Here is a 22,281-nt window from a genome sequence, read left to right on the forward strand (position 1 = left end):
TTACGTTTTGGCCTGTAACTCTTGAACCGTAGGTCGGAAAATTAAAAATATTTTTTCCCTGGATTCCTTGGGTCATGACGCATCTCCCCATATAGGCCACGCCCATTTGCGCCATGATAGATTTTCCGCCATCTTGCATTTTCTCCAAAACACACTTTTTGCTCCTTTTCCTACATATTTTCTTCAAATGTCACAAAAATCGGTACACATGATCCACACACACACACACACACACACACACACACACACACACACACACACACACACACACACACACAGCTCCACTTCACACGGGTGTGATTTTTTGGAGCTGTGTGAAGCACAGGCTCCCTATACGTGGCCGTGTGGGTCTGTATGTGTGTCTGTCTGTGTGTCTGTGTGTGTGTGTGTATGTAGCCTGAACTTCCTAAACTTCGGCACGCCACTAGTCCCACAGTTTTGCCACCACACACTCGCGCCATATGTCAAATCGACCGGCTTACTCGGGAATCGTGGGCTATTACTTTTCTAAGAGAAAGGTTCTATAGTTTAATTGATATTAATTTATTAGTGAATTAATTTTCCCCATTGACTTATAATGGGAATCGCAAAAACTCACATTCAATTATTTGTCTCTCGCAAACCATAGGGGCTAGAGTTTCAAGACTTGGAGAGGAGGTTCATAATGATTTCAAGGATTAAATAAAAAATAATTGTGTCATTTGGCCTCATGGTGGCGCCATAACACCCCACTTTACGTTTTGGCCTGTAACTCTTGAACCGTAGGTCGGAAAATTAAAAATATTTTTTCCCTGGATTCCTTGGGTCATGACGCATCTCCCCATATAGGCCACGCCCATTTCCGCCATCTTGAATTTTCTCCAAAACACACTTTTTGCTCCTTTTCCTACATATTTTCTTCAAATGTCACAAAAATCGGTACACATGATCTACACACACACACACACACACACACACACACACACACACACACACACACACACACACACACACACACACACACACACACACACACACACAGCTCCACTTCACACGGGTGTGATTTTTGGAGCTGTGTAAAGCACAGGCTCCCTATACGTGGCTGTGTGGGTCTGTCTGTCTGTCTGTGTGTGTGTGTGTCTGTGTGTATGTAGCCTGAACTTCCAAAAACTTCGGCACGCCACTAGTCCCACAGTTTTGCCACCAAACACTCGCGCCATATGTCAAATCGACCGGCTTACTCGGGAATCGTGGGCTATTACTTTTCTAAGAGAAAGGTTCTATAGTTTAATTGATATTAATTTATTAGTGAATTAATTTTCCCCATTGACTTAGAATGGGAATCGCAAAAACTCACATTCAATTATTTGTCTCTCGCAAACCACAGGGGCTACAGTTTCAAGACTTGGAGAGGAGGTTCATAATGATTTCAAGGATTAAATAAAAAATAATTGTGTCATTTGGCCTCATGGTGGCGCTATAACACCCCACTTTACGTTTTGGCCTGTAACTCTTGAACCGTAGGTCGGAAAATTAAAAATATTTTTTCCCTGGATTCCTTGGGTCATGACGCATCTCCCCATATAGGCCACGCCCATTTGCGCCATGATAGATTTTCCGCCATCTTGCATTTTCTCCAAAACACACTTTTTGCTCCTTTTCCTACATATTTTCTTCAAATGTCACAAAAATCGGTACACATGATCCACACACACACACACACACACACACACACACACACACACACACACACACACACACACACACACACAGCTCCACTTCACACGGGTGTGATTTTTTGGAGCTGTGTGAAGCACAGGCTCCCTATACGTGGCCGTGTGGGTCTGTATGTGTGTCTGTCTGTGTGTCTGTGTGTGTGTGTGTATGTAGCCTGAACTTCCTAAACTTCGGCACGCCACTAGTCCCACAGTTTTGCCACCACACACTCGCGCCATATGTCAAATCGACCGGCTTACTCGGGAATCGTGGGCTATTACTTTTCTAAGAGAAAGGTTCTATAGTTTAATTGATATTAATTTATTAGTGAATTAATTTTCCCCATTGACTTATAATGGGAATCGCAAAAACTCACATTCAATTATTTGTCTCTCGCAAACCATAGGGGCTAGAGTTTCAAGACTTGGAGAGGAGGTTCATAATGATTTCAAGGATTAAATAAAAAATAATTGTGTCATTTGGCCTCATGGTGGCGCCATAACACCCCACTTTACGTTTTGGCCTGTAACTCTTGAACCGTAGGTCGGAAAATTAAAAATATTTTTTCCCTGGATTCCTTGGGTCATGACGCATCTCCCCATATAGGCCACGCCCATTTCCGCCATCTTGAATTTTCTCCAAAACACACTTTTTGCTCCTTTTCCTACATATTTTCTTCAAATGTCACAAAAATCGGTACACATGATCCACACACACACACACACACACACACACACACACACACACACACACACACACACACACACAGCTCCACTTCACACGGGTGTGATTTTTACTCTAGACTAAACCAAACCTATTTGCCGAAAATAGCCGATCTACAAGCTCTCAACGCCTCGCGCTGCAAGGTGTTGAGAGCTTGTAGATCGGCTATTTTTGGAGCTGTGTGAAGCACAGGCTCCCTATACGTGGCTGTGTGGGTCTGTGTGTGTGTGTGTGTGTGTGTGTGTCTGTCTGTGTGTATGTAGCCTGAACTTCCTAAACTTCGGCACGCCACTAGTCCCACAGTTTTGCCACCACACACTCGCGCCATATGTCAAATCGACCGGCTTACTCGGGAATCGTGGGCTATTACTTTTCTAAGAGAAAGGTTCTATAGTTTAATTGATATTAATTTATTAGTGAATTAATTTTCCCCATTGACTTATAATGGGAATCGCAAAAACTCACATTCAATTATTTGTCTCTCTCAAACCATAGGGGCTAGAGTTTCAAGACTTGGAGAGGAGGTTCATAATGATTTCAAGGATTAAATAAAAAATAATTGTGTCATTTGGCCGCATGGTGGCGCCATAACACCCCACTTTACGTTTTGCCCTGTAACTCTTGAACCGTAGGTCGGAAAATTAAAAATATTTTTTCCCTGGATTCCTTGGGTCATGACGCATCTCCCCATATAGGCCACGCCCATTTGCGCCATGATAGATTTTCCGCCATCTTGAATTTTCTCCAAAACACACTTTTTGCTCCTTTTCCTACATATTTTCTTCAAATGTCACAAAAATCGGTACACATGATCCACACACACACACACACACACACACACACACACACACACACACACACACACAGCTCCACTTCACACGGGTGTGATTTTTACTAAAGTTCTTCTCAGAATAAGGATGTGAGGATTCAAGTTGTTAATTTGAAAGAATTATCCTACTGTATCACACAAAGATTTGGCGCCCCCCCTGTAGTAACTCTGAGGACCCCCTAGGGGTCCCGGACCCCCTGTTGAAGACCCCTGAGTTACAGCATATTCCTCTATATGTGTTCAACCTCCCAGTCTGGTGAAAAGAAGCTGCCGGCGACTCCATGTCAGAGGAGACCAGTGGTTGTCTAAAATGTCTACACATTCCCTCAGATCAACAGCAGGGGTTTTGCAGTGATTGTGACAGTATTCACGGGGGAAATTGTCACAACAAAATTGGGAAGAAGATCTTGTCATGGTCTTGTATAACCATGACATGTCACTCTGTGAAAAGTTAAAAAGTTAAAATCATGATTTCCAGTAAATGCGTTAGCCCCCACTAAAAAAGAACAAGAAGTTTAGCCTACACTGGTCACTTACTTTTACAGATAAAAGTCTTGAACTTCATGCAGACTTGGGACCGTGAGCGCTTCTAGAGATCCCATAGCCCCACAGTAAAAATGCCAATAAAAAGGTTAAACTTGTGAAAAGTGAAAAATCTGTCCCTCCATATGCCAATATTGAATGCCCATGTACAATTTAAGATTGATTGGTCAATCCACTTGGGAGAACAATGCATGAGAACGGATAAGTAGGCTTAATTGAGTGATGGACAGTAATATTGAAATAAATATTTGATAGTCCCTGCACATGTATGCAAATGGGCATTGTCAATGTCAATTGTTCAAACCACTGAAGAGAAAGATGTGTAGAAGATAGAATAATCGACAGCACAGACAGATGGACAGACAGGGAGACTGTATGTTTTGAGTCAGGGATGTACCTTGTCAGACTGTGCGAGTTGAATTGAGTATACAGTACCTAATATATTGTTCAATGAAACTATGACCTACATCAGGTAACAAACACCAATGTGTTGCTTTAAGAAGAAGAAGAAAAAAAGAGATTTGGACCCAATCTTGATTTTACTGAAGAGGACAGGAATCAAGAATGACGGCTTGAGTAGTGAAAACACAACTCATACAGGCACGAGCAGCAAAATGTGTGTGGGAAGGTCCATAATCACCGTGCTAACACGACATAACCATAACAACGATAATAAAGATAAACATGAAGATATACTAATAAGACAAAGATATTAAGATAATGAAAAATATAAAGCCCCATATGAGGAGACATGCAGCAATGGGGGGGGGGGGGTAATTCTCTTAAGGGATTTGATAAATGATAATATCTGCGCCTCAGGAATGGTTGGTTCAGTTTTACTCAGCTGTGATTGAGTCCGTCCCCCTCCACCTCCATAACAGTGTGGGTTGGCAGGCACTGTAGGACACACCGGCTGCAGCGCATCATCAGCTCTGCAGAAAGGATTATTGGAGTAAACCTGCCTTCATTCCAAGATCTGTTCGCCAGGGGCGTCACAAGGGGGGGGGGGGAGTAGGCCTGTTACTAGGGCCCAAAGTGGAGGGGCCTTAATTATTTTATACTTTAGCTATTGAAAAATAGCAGATCTATAGCAGATCTACAAGCTCACAAGCTTGTAGATCTGCTATTTTTGAAAAGTCGTGAAAATGTGTGCAAATCTTTGAATATATGTATTTTTTAAGCGAACATTTGTAACTCAAATTTTGCTTCAGGGGGGTCCCTGGAATTAAATATTTTGAGATGGGGGTCCTTGGCCAAATACATATCATTTTTGGGGTCCTTCACATGAAAAGGTTTGAGCATGCAAATAGTTTTTCAAAAAACCTTAGAAGGATTTGAAATATTCAAAGATTTTCAATTTTCACGATTTTTCAAAAATAGCAGATTACAAGCTCACACTCGCTGTGAGCTTGTATATCTGCTATTTTTCAATAGTTAAAGCACCCAGGGCCCTGGATTTGGTGCGACACCCCTGCTCTTCACCACCAGAGCCAGGAAGCGGGCAGGGAAGATCATTGCCTACGCCTCGCATCCTGGCCACCACATCTTTGAAGTCCTCTCCGGAAGGCGCTTCAGAGCACTGTACACCACCAGAACCTCCACACAAGAATAGCTTCTTCCTTCCCACACGCTCCCATCACTCTAATGATAACTAACTCAGCCATGTGACCGTCATTGCCTGTGCTGAGGACAATATGTCTGCCAATCATATATATATATGCTATAGTCACAGCGTACAAACCCACAGCCAAGTCCATTGTGCAATAATTAATTCATACATTTCTTATATTTAGTTTACAGCTGTGCCTATACTGTATTTGACTGTGACAAGTTACTCCTGAGTCCATTTCCTTATATGTTTAAAAGCATGTTTGGCCAATAAACCAGTTTCTGAACTAATAGGGTACATTGTTTATTTATTTATTGGGGGCCAGTATCCTTTATAGGGTAAGTGATATTTTAACATATTTTTTGTTTGTAGGCCTATGTTGAATTACAGCTCTATTTTCTGATAGTAATCATTGCTGGCGTGTCTGTTCAGTAAACTGGGGTCTCCCAGTCTCTCTCGCTCTTTAATAAACAGAATACATTTTCAGGCAGGTTGCAAATGCCATCCAATCAGGATAGTGTTCCTGTTTCAGTTTTGTCTGCTCATTTCTTATCACTTCCAATTTCACTTCTTTATCCTGTGTAGGCTGTTTGAGTTCTCACTCCTTTGGATAAAATTGTTACGCCGTTTTTTCCCTTTAAGCATTATAGGCTATATCAGAATATAGAGCTAACACTCGAATTAAGGAAGGAAGAAAATGTAAGAAAAGAAAAGAAAATGGGGGGGAAAGCACTTACCCCACCTTTTAAGTAGCTACTTGTTTTAGCTGTAGATAATGTCTGCTTGAGTTGTAGGCCTATTCCTGGCTTTTACACTTTTGTTTTGTCAATAACCACTGCAGTGTATTAGCAATATGTGTCCAAACGTCCATTAGGCTATCAGTAATGACGCTGCTCATTAGAGCATGGGCAGAGGGGACCCATTAGAAGAGAAGTGATGACTTTGACCCGGACTCAAACTCCTCTCCCATTATGAGGACTTGAATGCATCCTTTGTCTATTCATGGCACATTTCAGTGAAAATGTAAAGCAGTGACTGCATCACGGTGGAGAAAAATAAAGCAAAAAAAGAAAAGTGCCACTCCTGAAGCATGTCTGGGGTCTTCAACATTTCCAGGCCAAGGACCCCTTAGCTGAGAGAGATATGATGCAGGGACCCCCACATTCCATATAGTTTCATGACTTTCATCGTTTGACAGCACAATCATTACATTTTGGATTCATGTCAATTTGTGTTATCAGATATGCACTTGAACCGTCAATACTTAATACATTTGACCTTTAGTTTCAATCTGTAGGGCCTATTTAGTGTGTTTTTTCCCCTCTACACCAAACCTCTTTGACGAAAATAGTGCGTGGTATGTGCGTGCGTGCGTGCGTGTGTGTGTGTGTGTGTGTGTGTGAGAGTGACTGTGAGGTCCTTAGCCTGTATGTATAGCACAAAGATAACACATTGATTAAATCTACAGGAGAGATCTCCCATCCTAATTAGTCCTAATATGCAACTGATCCAAATATGTGAGACCGAAGCAAGAAGTCTCTCATCCCACTGACCAGGAGAGGGCATCTCAAGTCCTTTCAGAAAGCATCTCTGTCTCTGTCTGTGTAATGGTCCAACATCACTCCTGTTGAGATAAAGAGTGATTTATTTTAGAGCCCACGGTCAACGGGTCTGTTCTATAATAGACGACTCAGCCTCACTCTCGCATCTGAATCGGACTACACCTGACTCAACGTTATTGTCCGGAGACTCCAGTCCGGACTATAGAAAATGCGACTTATCTTACTTTTGTTTTTACTTGACCAATTTGGGATGCCTCATATCATACGTACCCGAGTGAAATTCAACAATTGGCTGCTCCGAGTTGCATCTGCCGAATTGGGGGACGGGAACTGGTGTGGTAGCGTCATCATCGTAGCCGTAGGCTGTAGATAGTAGGCTATTCAATGATTTCAATTTCACGTTGTGTTGAATTGCAGACTGTCTGTGCACATAGAGGCTGTAGCCTATGTTTTAGATGTAGCCCGCCACCGCACAAAACTACAGAGATACAGGTCGTCTCGATCGCTCCTTCTTCTGTCCTCCTCCACCACCAGTCCCTAAATCTACGACAGGTGTGCGGCTGTGCCTGTGCGAAAGCCACAAGGATTTTGGCGTCCATCTGTCCGGACCGCTAGGCTACATGTCTAACTATTTGGACCGAATGCGGATCAGCGCGTCTGACATGTGGACTTGGGACCCGTGCAACAGAACGCTCTAAGCATGAGGAGCCGCCAATACCGCGCAGACATGGGTAGGTAACATACCCTGATCCGTTCCACTCACATTCATGTATGGACAGGACACACATTCCTCATCAATTGTCACAAGATTGAGGGTCAAGTAGTAGTAGGCAGGCAGGCTAATGGAAACTCACACACCTTGTCTCCCTCTTATCTGTTAGTGTCTGATTGAAATGTGAAGTCTATTCATGTGGAAAAATAGCGGAGACTTAATAAATCCTCTATCACTTTATAAATACATTGCTGCCGACGTTTTTGCTATCTTGTTATCAGTGATTACAGGGGATTTGTCTTTCAGTAACGAGCAGCTCATGCTTTTATAGGTTTTTTCTTGTTATCAGTCACCATTCCTGTGTGATGTAGCCAACAATCTGCTTTGACAGATTTCCCCAAATAGCTGTACCTTCTTTGAACACATTAATTATGTTACACTGCTGCTATGCCTGCCCATAAGATAATTTATCAGCAGATGCAATAACTTCAAAAGAGAATAAACATCCTGATTTAATTTGTTCACTTATTTGCATTTTAATGTCTGTTCTATTTCTTTCTCATCTCTACACAGTAATTGTGCATTTGTAACCGTCATTGTTACAGTAAATAAGTATTATTTTTTAAACAAAATCATGTATAGCCTACATTTGGGTTGTCCTCTTTCACAAGAGTAAGTGTTTTTACTTTTGTGTGTGTGTGTGTGTGTGTGTGTGTGTGTGTGTGTGCGTGCGCGTGTGCGTGTGCGTGTGTGTGTGTGTGTGTGTGTGTGTGTGTGTGTGTGTGTGTGTGTGTGGCGTGCGTGTGTGTCTGTTTGTTTGTGTGCGCAGGACCTCTGTTGCTGTTGAAATGGCTGGTTATCACAGGACTGGTGGTGCCTGCCTTGTTGGTCGCTGCTCCGGGTGGCATTCGTGAACGTCCCTGCCCTCTGAGCTGTAGATGTGATGGGAAAATAATATACTGCGAGTCCAGTGCCTTCCGCGACATGCCAAGCAACGTGTCAGTGGGAACACAAGGTCTCTCCCTCCGTTACAACAGCCTGGTGGATCTCAGAGCCAGACAGTTTTCGGGCCTGAGCCAATTGGTTTGGTTGTACCTCGACCACAACTACATTGCCGCTGTGGATGGACAGGCCTTCCATGGGATACGGCGGCTCAAAGAACTGATCCTCAGCTCTAACAAGATCACTCAGCTGCAAAACAACACGTTCCACGACGTACCAAATTTGCGTAATCTTGACTTGTCATACAACAAATTGCAGGTCCTCCAGCCTAATCAGTTCCTGGGCTTTCGGAAATTGCTTAGTTTACATTTGAGGTCAAATTCTTTAAAAACCATCCCAATGCGAGTTTTCCTGGATTGCCGCAATCTGGAATTCCTTGATATTGGCTACAACAGATTAAGGAGCCTCACACGTAATGCCTTTGCTGGACTTCTTAAACTCATCGAGCTTCATTTGGAGCACAACCAGTTTTCTAAGATAAACATTGCCCACTTCCCCCGCCTCACCAACCTGAGAGCTCTCTATCTGCAGTGGAACCGTATTAAGTCCTTAACCCAGGGCCTACCTTGGATGTGGACATCCTTGCAAAAGCTGGACCTCTCGGGAAATGAGCTCCAGCTGCTGGATGCCAGCACTTTCCAGTGCCTACCCAATGTGCAGACCCTAAACTTGGATTCTAACAAACTCAGCTACTTGTCTCAGCAGACGGTGGAGGCTTGGATCTCCCTCAACACCATCAGTTTGGCCGGTAACCTATGGTACTGTAACTCAAGCATATGTCCCCTGGTGGCTTGGTTGAGGAAATTCAAGGGCTACAAAGAGTCAGATATGATTTGTGCGGGCCCCAAGGTGACACAAGGGGAGAGGGTGAACGATGTGGTGGATACACTTAACATCTGCAAAGCAACACCCATGCCCATAACCTCGACGATATCCACCTTCACCTCTCCAACTCGGCCTGAGCTTCCGCCTCTCCCCTCACTGCCCACAGAGGATAAAAAACTGACCTGGAATGCAACGGCCCCCTCCACACCTTCAGAGGTTTCCCCCACAATCCCTCTGCCAGAAACGGAGTATGTGTCCTATCATAAGATCATTGCTGGTAGTGTGGCCCTCCTCTTATCTGTTGCCATAATCCTGCTGGTCATCTACGTCTCGTGGAAGCGCTACCCCAGCAGCATCAAGCAACTTCAACAGCGCTCCATGGTTAAAAAACGGCAGAAAAAGGTGCGCGAGACTGAACGCTCCCTAAACTCGCCACTGCAAGAGTATTACGTGGACTACAAGCCTACGCACTCGGAGACTATGGACATGTTGGTTAATGGAACAGGACCCTACACGTACACCATATCAGGCTCCAGGGAATGCGAGGTATGACCGCTGGCCAGCGAAAGTCTGTTTCCACTGCGGGGCATAAGAGGTAAATTTCTCAACAATGTGAAGAGCACTACAAATAACATAATATATATTTTCTCCTCCTGTCTTATCTGTTTCAGGAGTAAAGGTCAGTTTCATGGTGACTTTTATTGTAACGTGTGGGGCTTGTTCATATCCATTTGACAGCCCAGCTGCTATTCTCAATGTTGTAGTTTTATTGTTACATACACTGTAACTACTTTATATTAGGATCCCCGTTAGCTGAAACTGCATTGCCAGCTTCTTTGTCTCGGGTCCAACCACAATGATACAGTAAAAACACATGGATCTATGCATTTGCTGTCAAACTGTTACTTAAGCTCCATTGGTTTGCTGTCAACAATAGAATGAGCTAAAAGAACATTGGGGGAGTTACCATGAAAGTGACACTCTTGTCTTGTCTGTTTGCTACAACAGTAGGCATTCTTAAGTGCTTAGTTGCATCCATAAATGCATCCATCACATGAGTCCTCATTGGGTTCTTTGTCTCCAGTACATCATCACAGAGGAATTTCACTGGTGTTTAAGACTGTGCTGTAGGCAACTTCAGCCCTGGCCAATGGCTTGGGCTGATACACCTGCCCTCAGCTTCCAATTAAGGGCAATGACAAATGTCAGTCGATAATTCGTTTTTCTCACTCATAGCCTTATTCATTAAGAAACAGAAAGGCAATATGAAAATAGCATTAAGTCAACAGTTGGCTACCATTAGGCAGCCATTTTGTCAACCTTTGCTGTTTTCTGTTTAGTGTTTTGGTTCGTTTGTGCCTGGATAACGTTCAGTGTATCCTCATCAACCATGAATCTTAAACCTGATTTATTGTACAAACTCACAACACATCGCATAATAGTGCATTGTGCGCTTGTAGAACTGCTATTTTTGTTATATTTCGAAACTAAATATAAATCAGGCTTTACCAAATATCCACCCCACAGCAACCATGTTTCGAGTGTCACTCATGTTTGAATGAGGAGTTGCATCAGCAGTGAAGTAGCTTGTAGCGCAGCAACATGTCTCAGCTATATTCCCTAGGGCTGATACAGCAGCTGGCAAATAACCACAAGCTTATCATCCTCTCAGTCTTTTTATCACTCCCTCCCCCATGTCAAATAAAGGCTGGGTATGGGATAAATATATATTGTTTTGTCTGAATATTGTATTTGCAGGTCCCACACATGTTTTGTTTAATGTTATTCTGTTTCAAGCCAGTGTTTGTTTAGGTGTATTTATTTATATATTGATTGATTTAATACTTTATTAACAAATTGCAAAAAGTTCAATTAGGCCTATGCAAGAAATTCCTTGCATAATGTAAGTCATCACATAGGCCCAATTCCAAACAGTTGACAAAGCATTCATTTGACCTTGACCTTTTGGCAATGCTTTTATAAATGGCTTTATGGAAATCCTTCTCTCTGCCACTAAGGGCCACTATAGGGGCAATGGCCTCGAGGTAGAGGTCTTCACGGGTCCAATTTGAACTACCCGAACCCAAAAGGACCCGGGGGAAATGGACCCGGACCCATATGGCCCCGTCTATCATTTGGAATTTGAGAACCGTTACCCGATCAGCCCCGAGACGTGATGGATCCGATCCGAACGGCCCCGCCTGTTATTAGAAAAATTGGATCCGATACCCGAGCAGAACGAGAGATCCGAGACCCGAACCTGTCGCCCCGAAATGAAAGAATGCCAACGTTATTATATTAAGAGTTGTATCAGACATATTTCTTACCTAACGTCGCCACGGTGCTGCTGTTGCTGTCAGCGGCGCTGTGCCTCTCGCCAAAAGATGATCTTTTCCCAGACCAGTAAGTCAATGCGGACAGTTTGTAAATACAAATAAATCCATGTTTTTATTCCTTCTTCTTTGGCTAGCCAATGCTAATGCTATCGTTTTCTGTCGCATGTGTTGTTCATTATATCTTTCTGCTTTGAGTGTCCATTTTGCTCTGCAGAGCATGACAACACGCAATGACAACTCCATTGTAAACCGTTAACCAAAACGTTACGTTAATATCTTTGATAATAATAACAATCCAACTGATACAGTCAGTGTTGTTGTGACTGAGTGAGTTATACTTCTCAGTTCTCACAACCAATGCAACAGATTACATGCTGCATCTTTAGTGCCATCGTGTGGCGTTATCTATTTGGTGCAGTTGTTGCGTTCGCTTTCACTTCAATCTCGGCCTGTCTCGGCTCCACTCGGGTAACAGGAGATATCCGGGGAACCGGGGCAGACGGCCCCGGCCCCGGCCCGCCCCGCGGTAAAAGCTCGAAAACGGCCCCGTTACCCGGCTCGGGGCGGTTCGGATCGCGGGTAATTTCGGATCTCGGGCAGGTCCGAAGACCTCTACCTCGAGGACATCTCAAGAACCAAGCGTTTTTCTAAGTGGATATTGGATTTAATGAAAACGTTTTGGCATCGTTTGACACATTTAATGTCACTAATTAGCTGTGGATATGTAGTCACTAAACATCCACAAATCTGACAATGGAGTTTCAATTCAGATGTTTAAGCTGATGTTTAAATGCCTGGATCGGTGCTAATCCACTGTACGACTCCCAGAGGAATAACAGAAAGACTAATCAATTTTCACATATTAATTAGCCATGTTTGCCTGTGTGTACTGTGTGTAAAGTCACGTACAGTATCTGTATTCTCCTGTCATGCGCTGCTTTGGGATATTGTTTGGCAGCGTGGTAGACAGTGATTAACAGGACACTGTATAGGGAAAGATGTAGTGTTCACTCACTGTTCTTTGTCACTATTTATTGAACTAAACTACAATGTAATATGTGAGGCAGCTTTCTCTTGCATTCTCCCTGACAGCACAGCTGTCACACACCACTCTCTACAATAATTCTGGTGGTTTCCATTTGAGTCCAGTTGTGCTTAAGGAGTTTCAGTAATGTTGAATGTAACATCAAGTACACAGTTAAAGGGGAAGAAAACCCATTTTCAATATTGAACTATGTCATTAATATACGTGTGGAAATAGAAAAAAAGTTCCCCCCCTTCTGTGTTGCCTAGAACTGGAGGATTGATTTTGGGGTTTGTATTGTAAATTACAACTTGATGACATCACACATTGTACTTTACAATACAAACCCCAAAATCAATCCTCCAGTTCTAGGCAACACAGAAGGGGGGGAACCTTTTTTTCTATTTCCACACAACTTCTCTAAGGTATATTAATGACATATTTCAATATTGAAAATGGGTGGTCTTCCCCTTTAACTTGACCAAATCTTCACCAGTCCCCAGAATATCCAGCGGAAAATCGTTAAAATACAGTCTGCTGATGGAAGCTTGAGACAGTCTTGTACTGTAGCTTTTCATGTGAGAACTTGGTGTGGGAGCGTTAAATGGCAGACCTAATGGGGCTTCTGCTAGCTAACAGCCCATCAGAGGTAAGGAGCCGAGACTTCCCTCTGCTTTGTTATTCCTTTCCCTCCTCTACAGCTCGTGGGGGAGCAGACTGAGAGAGTGCTTAAAAATGCAATGTGCTTATTTTGTTATTTATTTTGTTTGTTTCGTGCCAACGCCAAGTCACAATACTAAGCGTGAGCCAGCAGTAAGAGAGCTGTCTTCATGATTTAATGACTTTGTATCTTGTTAGTTTCTAAGTGAATTCAGAGGAAAATGGGGCATATGCGGCATACTTACATTTATGCTTGCAGTGTTATTCCATAACACAAAATGTGTTATTTATATCAAATCATTTTTATTGGGTGTAACTAAATCCTCCAAACAGGTAGATTTAAAATGCAATAGGTCTGTGCTGTGTATCATGGCACAGACGATCGATTTTTATAACAACGTGTCCTCTATTCGTACAACGCTTGCTAGGTGTGACAAAATCACAGCGTCATGTACTTTTTAACATTATTATCTTATGTTTAATATATCACATTTAAACTTATATCCACAACATTAATATGGAGCACAGAGCAACGTTTTGGTGAGCACACATTCTGGAAAACGGAGATACAAAGTAAGATGCCAATCTTATCTCCAGGCCCGTTGCCAGACTAATTGGTGCTCTAAGCCAGCTCTCTTGAATGCGTCGCGCGCATGAACATTTTGAGGGTTTTGGGGTGATCCGGTTTTGTGTCGGGTTGGGTCAGGTGGCTCATTAACTGTTCAACAATATGATGCAAGAGAAGGGGACGAATGTACGATAGTGTCAGAAAGATAAGTACACTAGCGGAACAAGTCCAAACCGGGCCAGTAAGCAAGCCACAATGTTCGGGCGCCCCAACCACCGCCATCGCCGGTGGTGGGAGCGCTTCGATATTACTACGTGTCATCTTTAACCCTAACCTCCGTGGGGTGAGTCGCTAACCCTCCCAACGCTCCTTTGTTGAAATGACGGTCGTTCAAAAGAATGAGATTTACCCGCGGGCAGCTGTGTCAGACTCTGCCTTTATGACATATTTATATACAATAATACAGCCACCCAAAACAGTTACACACCACTATCTGACTGGCACACATGCACACATAGCCTATACATACACAATAGTAGTAGCTTTTATACACGACTGCATGAGCACACAAGTGCACAACAATACATCAATCTCATGCAACCAAATTACGCACGGTGACGGCACGCGCACACACACACACACACACACACACACACACACACACACACACACACACACACACACACACACACGTGCACATTATTCTGTAGATACACGCTTGAGCTGCGGGATAGATAGATAAGCTAGAGAAAAGAAGAGGGTCCTAACTCCTAACGTGTCAAGTTACGTTGCTCAGCTGATCTGTTCAGGCAATTATGAGGCTACCGCTCGGTACTCTCACAGATTGTTCCACTTCCAGAAAGTATCCGTGATGATATGTTGATCATTGTATAGTTTCCTTGCTGGTGTACATCTATTTGTAGTGTCCACCCACCGTCATGATTAACGTCTTGCTTACTTGTGCATCGCTGCCTGTCTGGGGCATATTTTAATTGATACAAAAAGCTTTGAATCTGCACGGCTCCACTGCAGCCATCTCTCACTCACTACATGTCAACAACATACTGTCTGTGAACACAGCAGCCAGAACACCTGTCTTCTCTTCCTGTTGTCCTTCACAATAAAGTGTCCCCCTTTACTTCCCATTGCGTGAAATCTTACTCGGTTAATACAGTATAACAGGAAATAGGTGTAACACAGGCAGCGCGATACAGAAAGGGGGCCCAGTTGCGAGGTAGGAGGACACTTTTTGTATATATATATATATATATATATATAATAAAAAAGAAAGAAGAAAGAAATCCATTTCGGAATTTTCGAAAAAAATGTATTTTTATTGAAAACAACGGACTAATACATTGTGCAAAGTTACCGCCGTAGTCATTAACAGTTGGGAGAATGACGACGGTGTCTTATATTTTGCATTTGTGTATGTGTCGAGCCACTAGAGACCGTTTTGCCGACCATCCAGCATGACTGTATGACAAAGTCTGTAAGACTCTCCTACCGTCGTCCCAACGTCACAATGTGTAAGTCTCGTTAGAAGTGTCTTAATGTAAGTCTAGGTCCTCACTAATGCTCATGATAATACCAGTAAGACTCCCTAATCGGGAGATAAGCGACCGTAGGTCTCGCTAGAAGAGGGCCATGTGAGAAATGAGGGGTGGGGTCTCCGCGTTGCCTTGGAGGACGAATAGGTACCGGCCCCGGCTCTCCCGGACGCTCCTAGGCCGAGTTAGGGCATTTTATGTGAGCTGCAGTGGAGGGGGTCCTCCACTGGGGGCGCCACCACTTTTGCATCCGTTCTGGAGTAGCAGGAGTGGGTGGTCCCCGGGAATTCCCCGTGAGCAGCCCCGTGGGGGTGGTCATTTGGTCATTTTTGCACATTTGGTTTTTTTTTTACACCTGGGGGTCCCCCAGGGACCTGGGGGTCCCTGGAACTCCGGGGGTCCTTGGAGGTTGTAGTTTGGCAGGTAAGGAGTGTGTGTGCAAAATCTGGCATGGATCGGGGCAACGGTTGCGGAGATATGAGCAGGGCAAAAGTGTGACGTCTGACGTGTGACGGACGGACTGACTGACGCACGGACACCTGGTGGAGCTATGATAATACCAGTAAGACTCCCTAATCGGGAGATAAGCGACCGTAGGTCACTTATCTCCACAAATAGAGCAAAAATTTGTTTTTCCAAAATCTTCCTGAGCATGTTGATGACATGAGTGTCGACATACTGTGTAGTGATTTTCGTGATTTTAGGGCAAAATCTGAATCGGCCTCATGGTGGCGCTAGAGGGCCATGTGAGAAATGAGGGGTGGGGTCTCCGCGCCGCCAAGGCGGACGAATAGGTACCGGCCCCGGCTCTCCCGGTCGCTCCTAGCCCGAGTTACGGCATTTTATGTGAGCTGCAGTGGCAGGGGGTCCTCCACTGGGGGCGCCACCACTTTTGCATCCGTTCTGGAGCACCAGGAGTGGGTGGTCCCCGGGAATGCCCCGTGAGCAGCCCCGTTGGGGTGGTCATTTGGTAATTTTTGCACATGTGCTCATTTTTTACACTTGGGGGTCCCCGAGGGAGCTGGGGGTCCCTGGAGCTCCGGGGGTCCTTGGAGGTTGTAGTTTGGCAGGTAAGGAGTGTGTGTGCAAAATCTGGCATGGATCGGGGCAACGGTTGCGGAGATATGAGCAGGGCAAAAGTGTGACGTGTGACGTGTGTGACGGACGGACGGACGGACGGACGGACGGACACCTCGAGCAGCTTTCTGTAGTAAGTGCGACCTACGGTCGCAATGACACAAAGGAATTCAGGTTTTTATCCGGTTTTGTTCGTGTTATTATCGGGTTTCCACAGTTAATTTTTTTAGCTAAATGTAACACAACCAAGAATTACACTTTCCCTTTCCCTCTCCACACGCTGTGGACATCGTGGAGACAAATCAAAAAAGCCAAATGGTGCACACGCACCAGCCAGAAGGATATATAGACAGATTTCTTGTTTACCAACATTGAGACTGCACATGCCTGTTTCATATAATCATTCAGTTCCCAACAGATTCCCAAACCTGTTGTTTTGGGGAGTGCTGCTTTCAGTTCATTAAACCTCCTCTCTGTGTTGGCTGGTGACTGTGAAGAGACGCTCCACATAATATACTTCACCCCCGCAACGGCATTGCGCACGAAAACAGCTCATATACTGTACAAGCTCACATCTCTTTGCGGATCCGACCGTTGTGAGCTTGGAGGTCTGCTGTTCTGTGCCTTTCTCTGCGCGCAACGCCATCGCAGGACGGAGCATAATGACGTGGTTTTGAGGACAACTGCTTTGAACATAGGGGGGCTGTGGCGGCTGGCACCATCCCCCCACACCCACAGCACCCATACTTCCTGTGGTAATGCCAATGAAGATAGGTTGAAAATGGGTAAAGTATTCCTTTAAGTACAGTAATCAAGCAAATGTACTTCATTACTCTCCACCACTGCCAACTGGAACAAGCATTTCTGCTGTACTGGATAGCACACAGTAGAAAATGTGAAGAAATGGGATCTGAAACACAATTCAGTTTGTACACAGTCAAATCCTCAGTGTTCAGTTATCCATTTGTAACTAGTTATTTGAGATTTTGTGACAGTATACCCTGGATTCAAACCCTCAACCTAACAATCTCATTGTACTGTATGCACCCTAGCCTGCTGAGCCAACAATGTGCCTCGTAGCACATTACTGTAACCACAGAAGATAACAGGCACTTAAGCTTTTAGCTTCATTTTCAATCAGGAGGATGAGCTTGGCAGTAGCAGCTTGTTATCTTTGGCCCCTGGATGCCCCGGTCCACATTGCAGTTAAACTGTTTCTTTAGATTTCCTCCAGCACTGCTCAGCTGTTTGTATTAAAAGCTGCAAGCTGAACTGGTAGAATGTAAATTTTAATTGGTGCTGTGAAATATGGGGTTTCATGGTTTTCCCTGGGTTTTTCATTGTGGCGTATAATGTGGATAAAATGGCCACTTCCTTACTGTGTATGCCATCTTGCTGGGCTCTGGAGCAGCAGCTGCAGTACATTGTGACTGAGCACCTATGAATCAGCTGGTAATATAAGCCAATAAACCCATGAGACGTTACCAGATTTAATCAGAATAATGATCTGTTTATTGGTACTGTATATTCACACGAAATGTGAATTCCACTTAGGACACAACACATACAGTAGATGAACAAACATTACATATGGCAAGAAAAGTACATCATAGTGAGTAAGACTTTACAAATGAAATGCCAAATGGGAATATAAGGAATATATCGTCTCTGTCGGGTGGAAACCTCACATGTCCAAAACTGGACTTTTCACAATTCAAATGAAAAAACAACAAAAGTAGCAGATCTACAAGCTCAAAACGTGCCAATTTGCACTGCGTTTCGAGTATGCGGGCGCTGTAGTATGATCACGTGGGACGTTAATTAAAAAGTTAGAATATGGAGGGCAGCAACGATATGGTCTGACCGTCAGTCGCAAAGAGGAGATTTAAAATATAGCACTAATATGGCAGGTTGAGGAAATGACTGAATAAAACATAATAAAACACTCAGACTTCCATGTGGACTTCCGGCACATAGATCAATAAAGTAGGCTGTGAGCTGATGAAAGAAATGAAGAGACAGAAAGATCAGACACACTTGCTAGCAGTGGCCTGTGGCACATGGCTTATTTTCCAGATTTGGCATGTACAGTGCTGTTCTTAGTGACTACTGTAGTGATATTTGGTTTGTTTCAATTTGCTGAAATAGAACATTTGCTGTGTGCTAGTATACTGTGATAAGTAGCCTACTTTTTGAGCATAACAACACTAGTAGGTCAGCAATAGCCCAAATTGTGCACCCCCCACCCCCCTCTCATATTTTTACGTATATGTTCATGATAGTTCATGATATGGGGCACCATGTACTCAAGTCTATCCTCACTACTAACAAATTAGCCTTTAAAGAATGTTTCTAGGGCAAGTATTGCCAATTGTGGAATATTCTGTACAACAAACCAGGCCGAGATATAATTTCTGAACATTTTAAGCATAAAGTTTTATGCAGTTGTAAGGCACACTAATTCTTCAAATCAGCTAGAAACAATTAGTATCTACTTAATCATGCATTCATTTCATTGGGATTCATTTATTCAATTATAGCTGTTAAAGTTTGGCTGAAATACTGTAGTTATATCTAATGTTCTGCATTAATCCCCTGAACAAGATATTGCAAGGAATTATTTAAAAAAAAAGATTAAGCTGCAAGCAATGATGATGTATGCAACCTTTGGGGCAGATTTTACCATAGTAAAACAAATTATACTGTTTTGTGGTGAAATCTGACGCCTTGCCTAACAGAAACCCACACGTTTGATAACTTTGCATCATTATGGGCTTTTCTGAGTAAGTTTGAGGAGGGATTTGGTTAACCTCTTATAAGGAGTTCATTTAAGTACAGCCCATGTAAATGGGAGGGAAAAGAAATTGTCACAATAATTTCAAAATGGCTATCTTCAGGTTGGCTTTGGTCCGAAACCTCACATTACCTGGCCATCCTATTCATTCTAAAACTGAGCTGTGTGATCTGGTTTTGAAAAAAGGGGGAAGAAAACTTTGTTCAGGTGATGTAATCCCGTTGGCGTTGCATTGATTTTGTTCCCCACATACTAAGAATCATTTAATTTAGGCTTGCTAGTCGTGCTATACGAGTTAAAAGATGGACATAACTAATGAAGCAATAAGCCACAAGAGGCGAGTGGTTACCTGGTATTTTACACCCGCTGAGAGGCGTAGGGAGACACGAGGGCGAGGCATAGCCGAGTGTCTCCAACCCTCTCAGCCGGTGTAAAATACAGGTAACCACAAGCCTCGCGTGGCTTATTGCTTTTCTAAAACGGTTACAATATGGCAACCTGAAAAATCATAGACTTGTACCAATTAAAACTGTTCTATTTCACTAATAATTCACTATTATGTCTGCTCTGCAAGAAAGTAGTCCCCCGCTACAAGAAAGTAGTTCCCAGCCTTTTGCCAACAACACAGGTGCAGATAATTGGTGCACTAGCTGTGGAACACTGTGGAAAGAAATAACACACCTGGGTTTGATATAAACTGATTAAAGGTGTGGGTTATAGTCTCATATACCACAGCAATTAAGGGAAACCAGCCAGTCAGAATCATGGAATGGAACTAGCTGTTTTAGAATGATTATTATACCAGAAGAAGCAAAACAACGATTATACCAAACTACTGTAAACTCATTTCAAACTTGGGGAATCCAGACCGGACCAGAAACATGAACATTGTATTGATCCCAGGCTAGGCCATATGGCACCTAGAAGATCGAGGCATGCCTACAACATTTGGTACAGGTAAAACCCAAATGTGGGACTTCAACTTTGACTTATGACTTTAACGTGTTATGGAGACATTTTGCCACACACGTCCAAGATGTGGATTTCTGATGTGAGTGTTACTGTGCACCTTTAGCTCTTCGAAAATGCAATCATTTTGAAAAATGCATTAATATGGCCTCTGCAGTTTGCACAGACAACGACACAATGCAAAGTTTACTGGGCACACAATTAGGCTACGTGCCAGCTATTGCCGGAATGCTCATTTTGATGGCCAGAATACTGTTCATTTGTAACTAAGTATTGGATTGTTTTTCTATAGTAACATGGATTTTGATGATTGTTTTTAACTCTCCCCACGCTTTGAACGTTAACGTTCGCCCCATTTTTTACAGAACCTCGATGCCAATACGGCGCTCGTTCGGTTCGTTCGTCTGATGACTGTAAGCTGATGAGGGGTCGCTCGGCCGTGTACTGTAAACACATTTTCCGCGGTGATGGTGTAAAAAATCCATTATGCGTTAGATCAACGGAGAACAATTCACTTCCTTGTTGATTTCCTCTGGCTGTAAGGCTCTGTGGCCAGTAGGCCTGTCCTCTAAAAATCGACGAATCGACGCGCCGTTTTAAGCCCCCGGAATCGACGCCAATTGTTTGAGTCGAGCCGTCAAAAATATATAATTTTTTTTATCACACCAGTATACTGTGGTGCGGTATGAGAGCGCTGGACTGTGACTGTCATGTAATTCTTATTGAGCCCATACTTCCTACTACTAGACTTAAAAATAAAATCAGTTCACGTGACTTGAAAGTTGCCTTGATCATATAACAGGGAGCTCTTATTTTGAAGTTAACCGCTTGGAAAGGAAATGCGTCGACGAGTTGTTATTCTACTTGAGAGCTGGCCAAAGAAGCAGCAGAGCCAGCGCGATGCGCTTTCACTTTCACTGCCGTGGGTGTGTGGTGGTTGGACTCAGGCTGAGGAATAGCGACGGGCGAACTGTTTTCTTTTTATTATCTCGCACCAGATCGGCAACATAGCTCTTTTGATACAGCAGCGGTGCTCTGAGAAAATACAACTTGTGGAAATAATACACGACATGCTGTCAAAGAGATGCATTATTCTCTCCTCCGTTGTTCTACTCTGCTCCACAATTCACAATTACGCACGGCAAATTACGCACGGCTGGACGCAATCTTATCGTCATTAATGTCCAGTGTCCACCGCTATCATGTCTCAATATGCACGGTAGTTCATGGATCTAATTCACTTTAAAGGCTTAAAACATATTGCTGTTTTATTGTATTACGTTGACGTGGTTTAAAAGCTTAAAGCACCACTTTTTTTTCTTTTTTTTACATAAACGATTCGTCGACGCGTCGGATTAACCCCCGCGACTCGAATCGACTTGATAAATCCTGCGTCGAGGACAGCCCTAGTGGCCAGTGACTGGTCTTCTTCTTCTTCAACACATAACAGGCAAATTCACATTCATTCTCGCATGACGCCGCCCTCTGCTGCCTGGCAGACCAAAGTGCACTATTGCACAATAAAAAATAAAATGTCTGTCTATCTGCTATAACGTCGCAAAGGTAAGCCGCTTTTTGATGGCACCAGACCCAATAAATAAATAAATAATCTGGCAGTAGGAGAGTTAAGGTCTAAGAATAGTTTTTGTAAAAATCCCCATGCAGCAATTGCAACCACTGTGGTTTGTCATGTACTGTACATGTATTTTATCAGTGTTTTTGCTATGAGATGTCTTGGATGGGTGAGTAATGCAGTGCAATAGGAGTGCAATACAGCACATTCGGCTGTTTATATTTGCTTTC

At 43.4% G+C, this 22,281-nt stretch overlaps 1 protein-coding gene across 1 annotated transcript in view; it reads left to right on the forward strand.

Annotated features, from left to right (window-relative positions):
- Positions 1–7,661: 7,661 nt before the first annotated feature.
- LOC308295500 (leucine-rich repeat transmembrane neuronal protein 4-like) overlaps positions 7,662–22,281 on the forward strand; it is a gene marked incomplete at both ends in the record, with an annotated part of 55,363 nt that continues 40,743 nt past the window's right edge. The window contains 2 exons of the mRNA XM_080738551.1: positions 7,662–7,692; positions 8,503–10,046. Of these exons, the coding sequence (XP_080594677.1) occupies positions 7,662–7,692; positions 8,503–10,046 (1,575 nt within the window). The remainder of the gene's footprint in view (positions 7,693–8,502; positions 10,047–22,281) is intronic.

The sequence above is a fragment of the Nannobrachium achirus genome (assembly GCF_963921795.1).
Source record: "Nannobrachium achirus genome assembly, chromosome: 12".
NCBI classification, from domain to species: Eukaryota; Metazoa; Chordata; class Actinopteri; order Myctophiformes; family Myctophidae; genus Nannobrachium; species Nannobrachium achirus.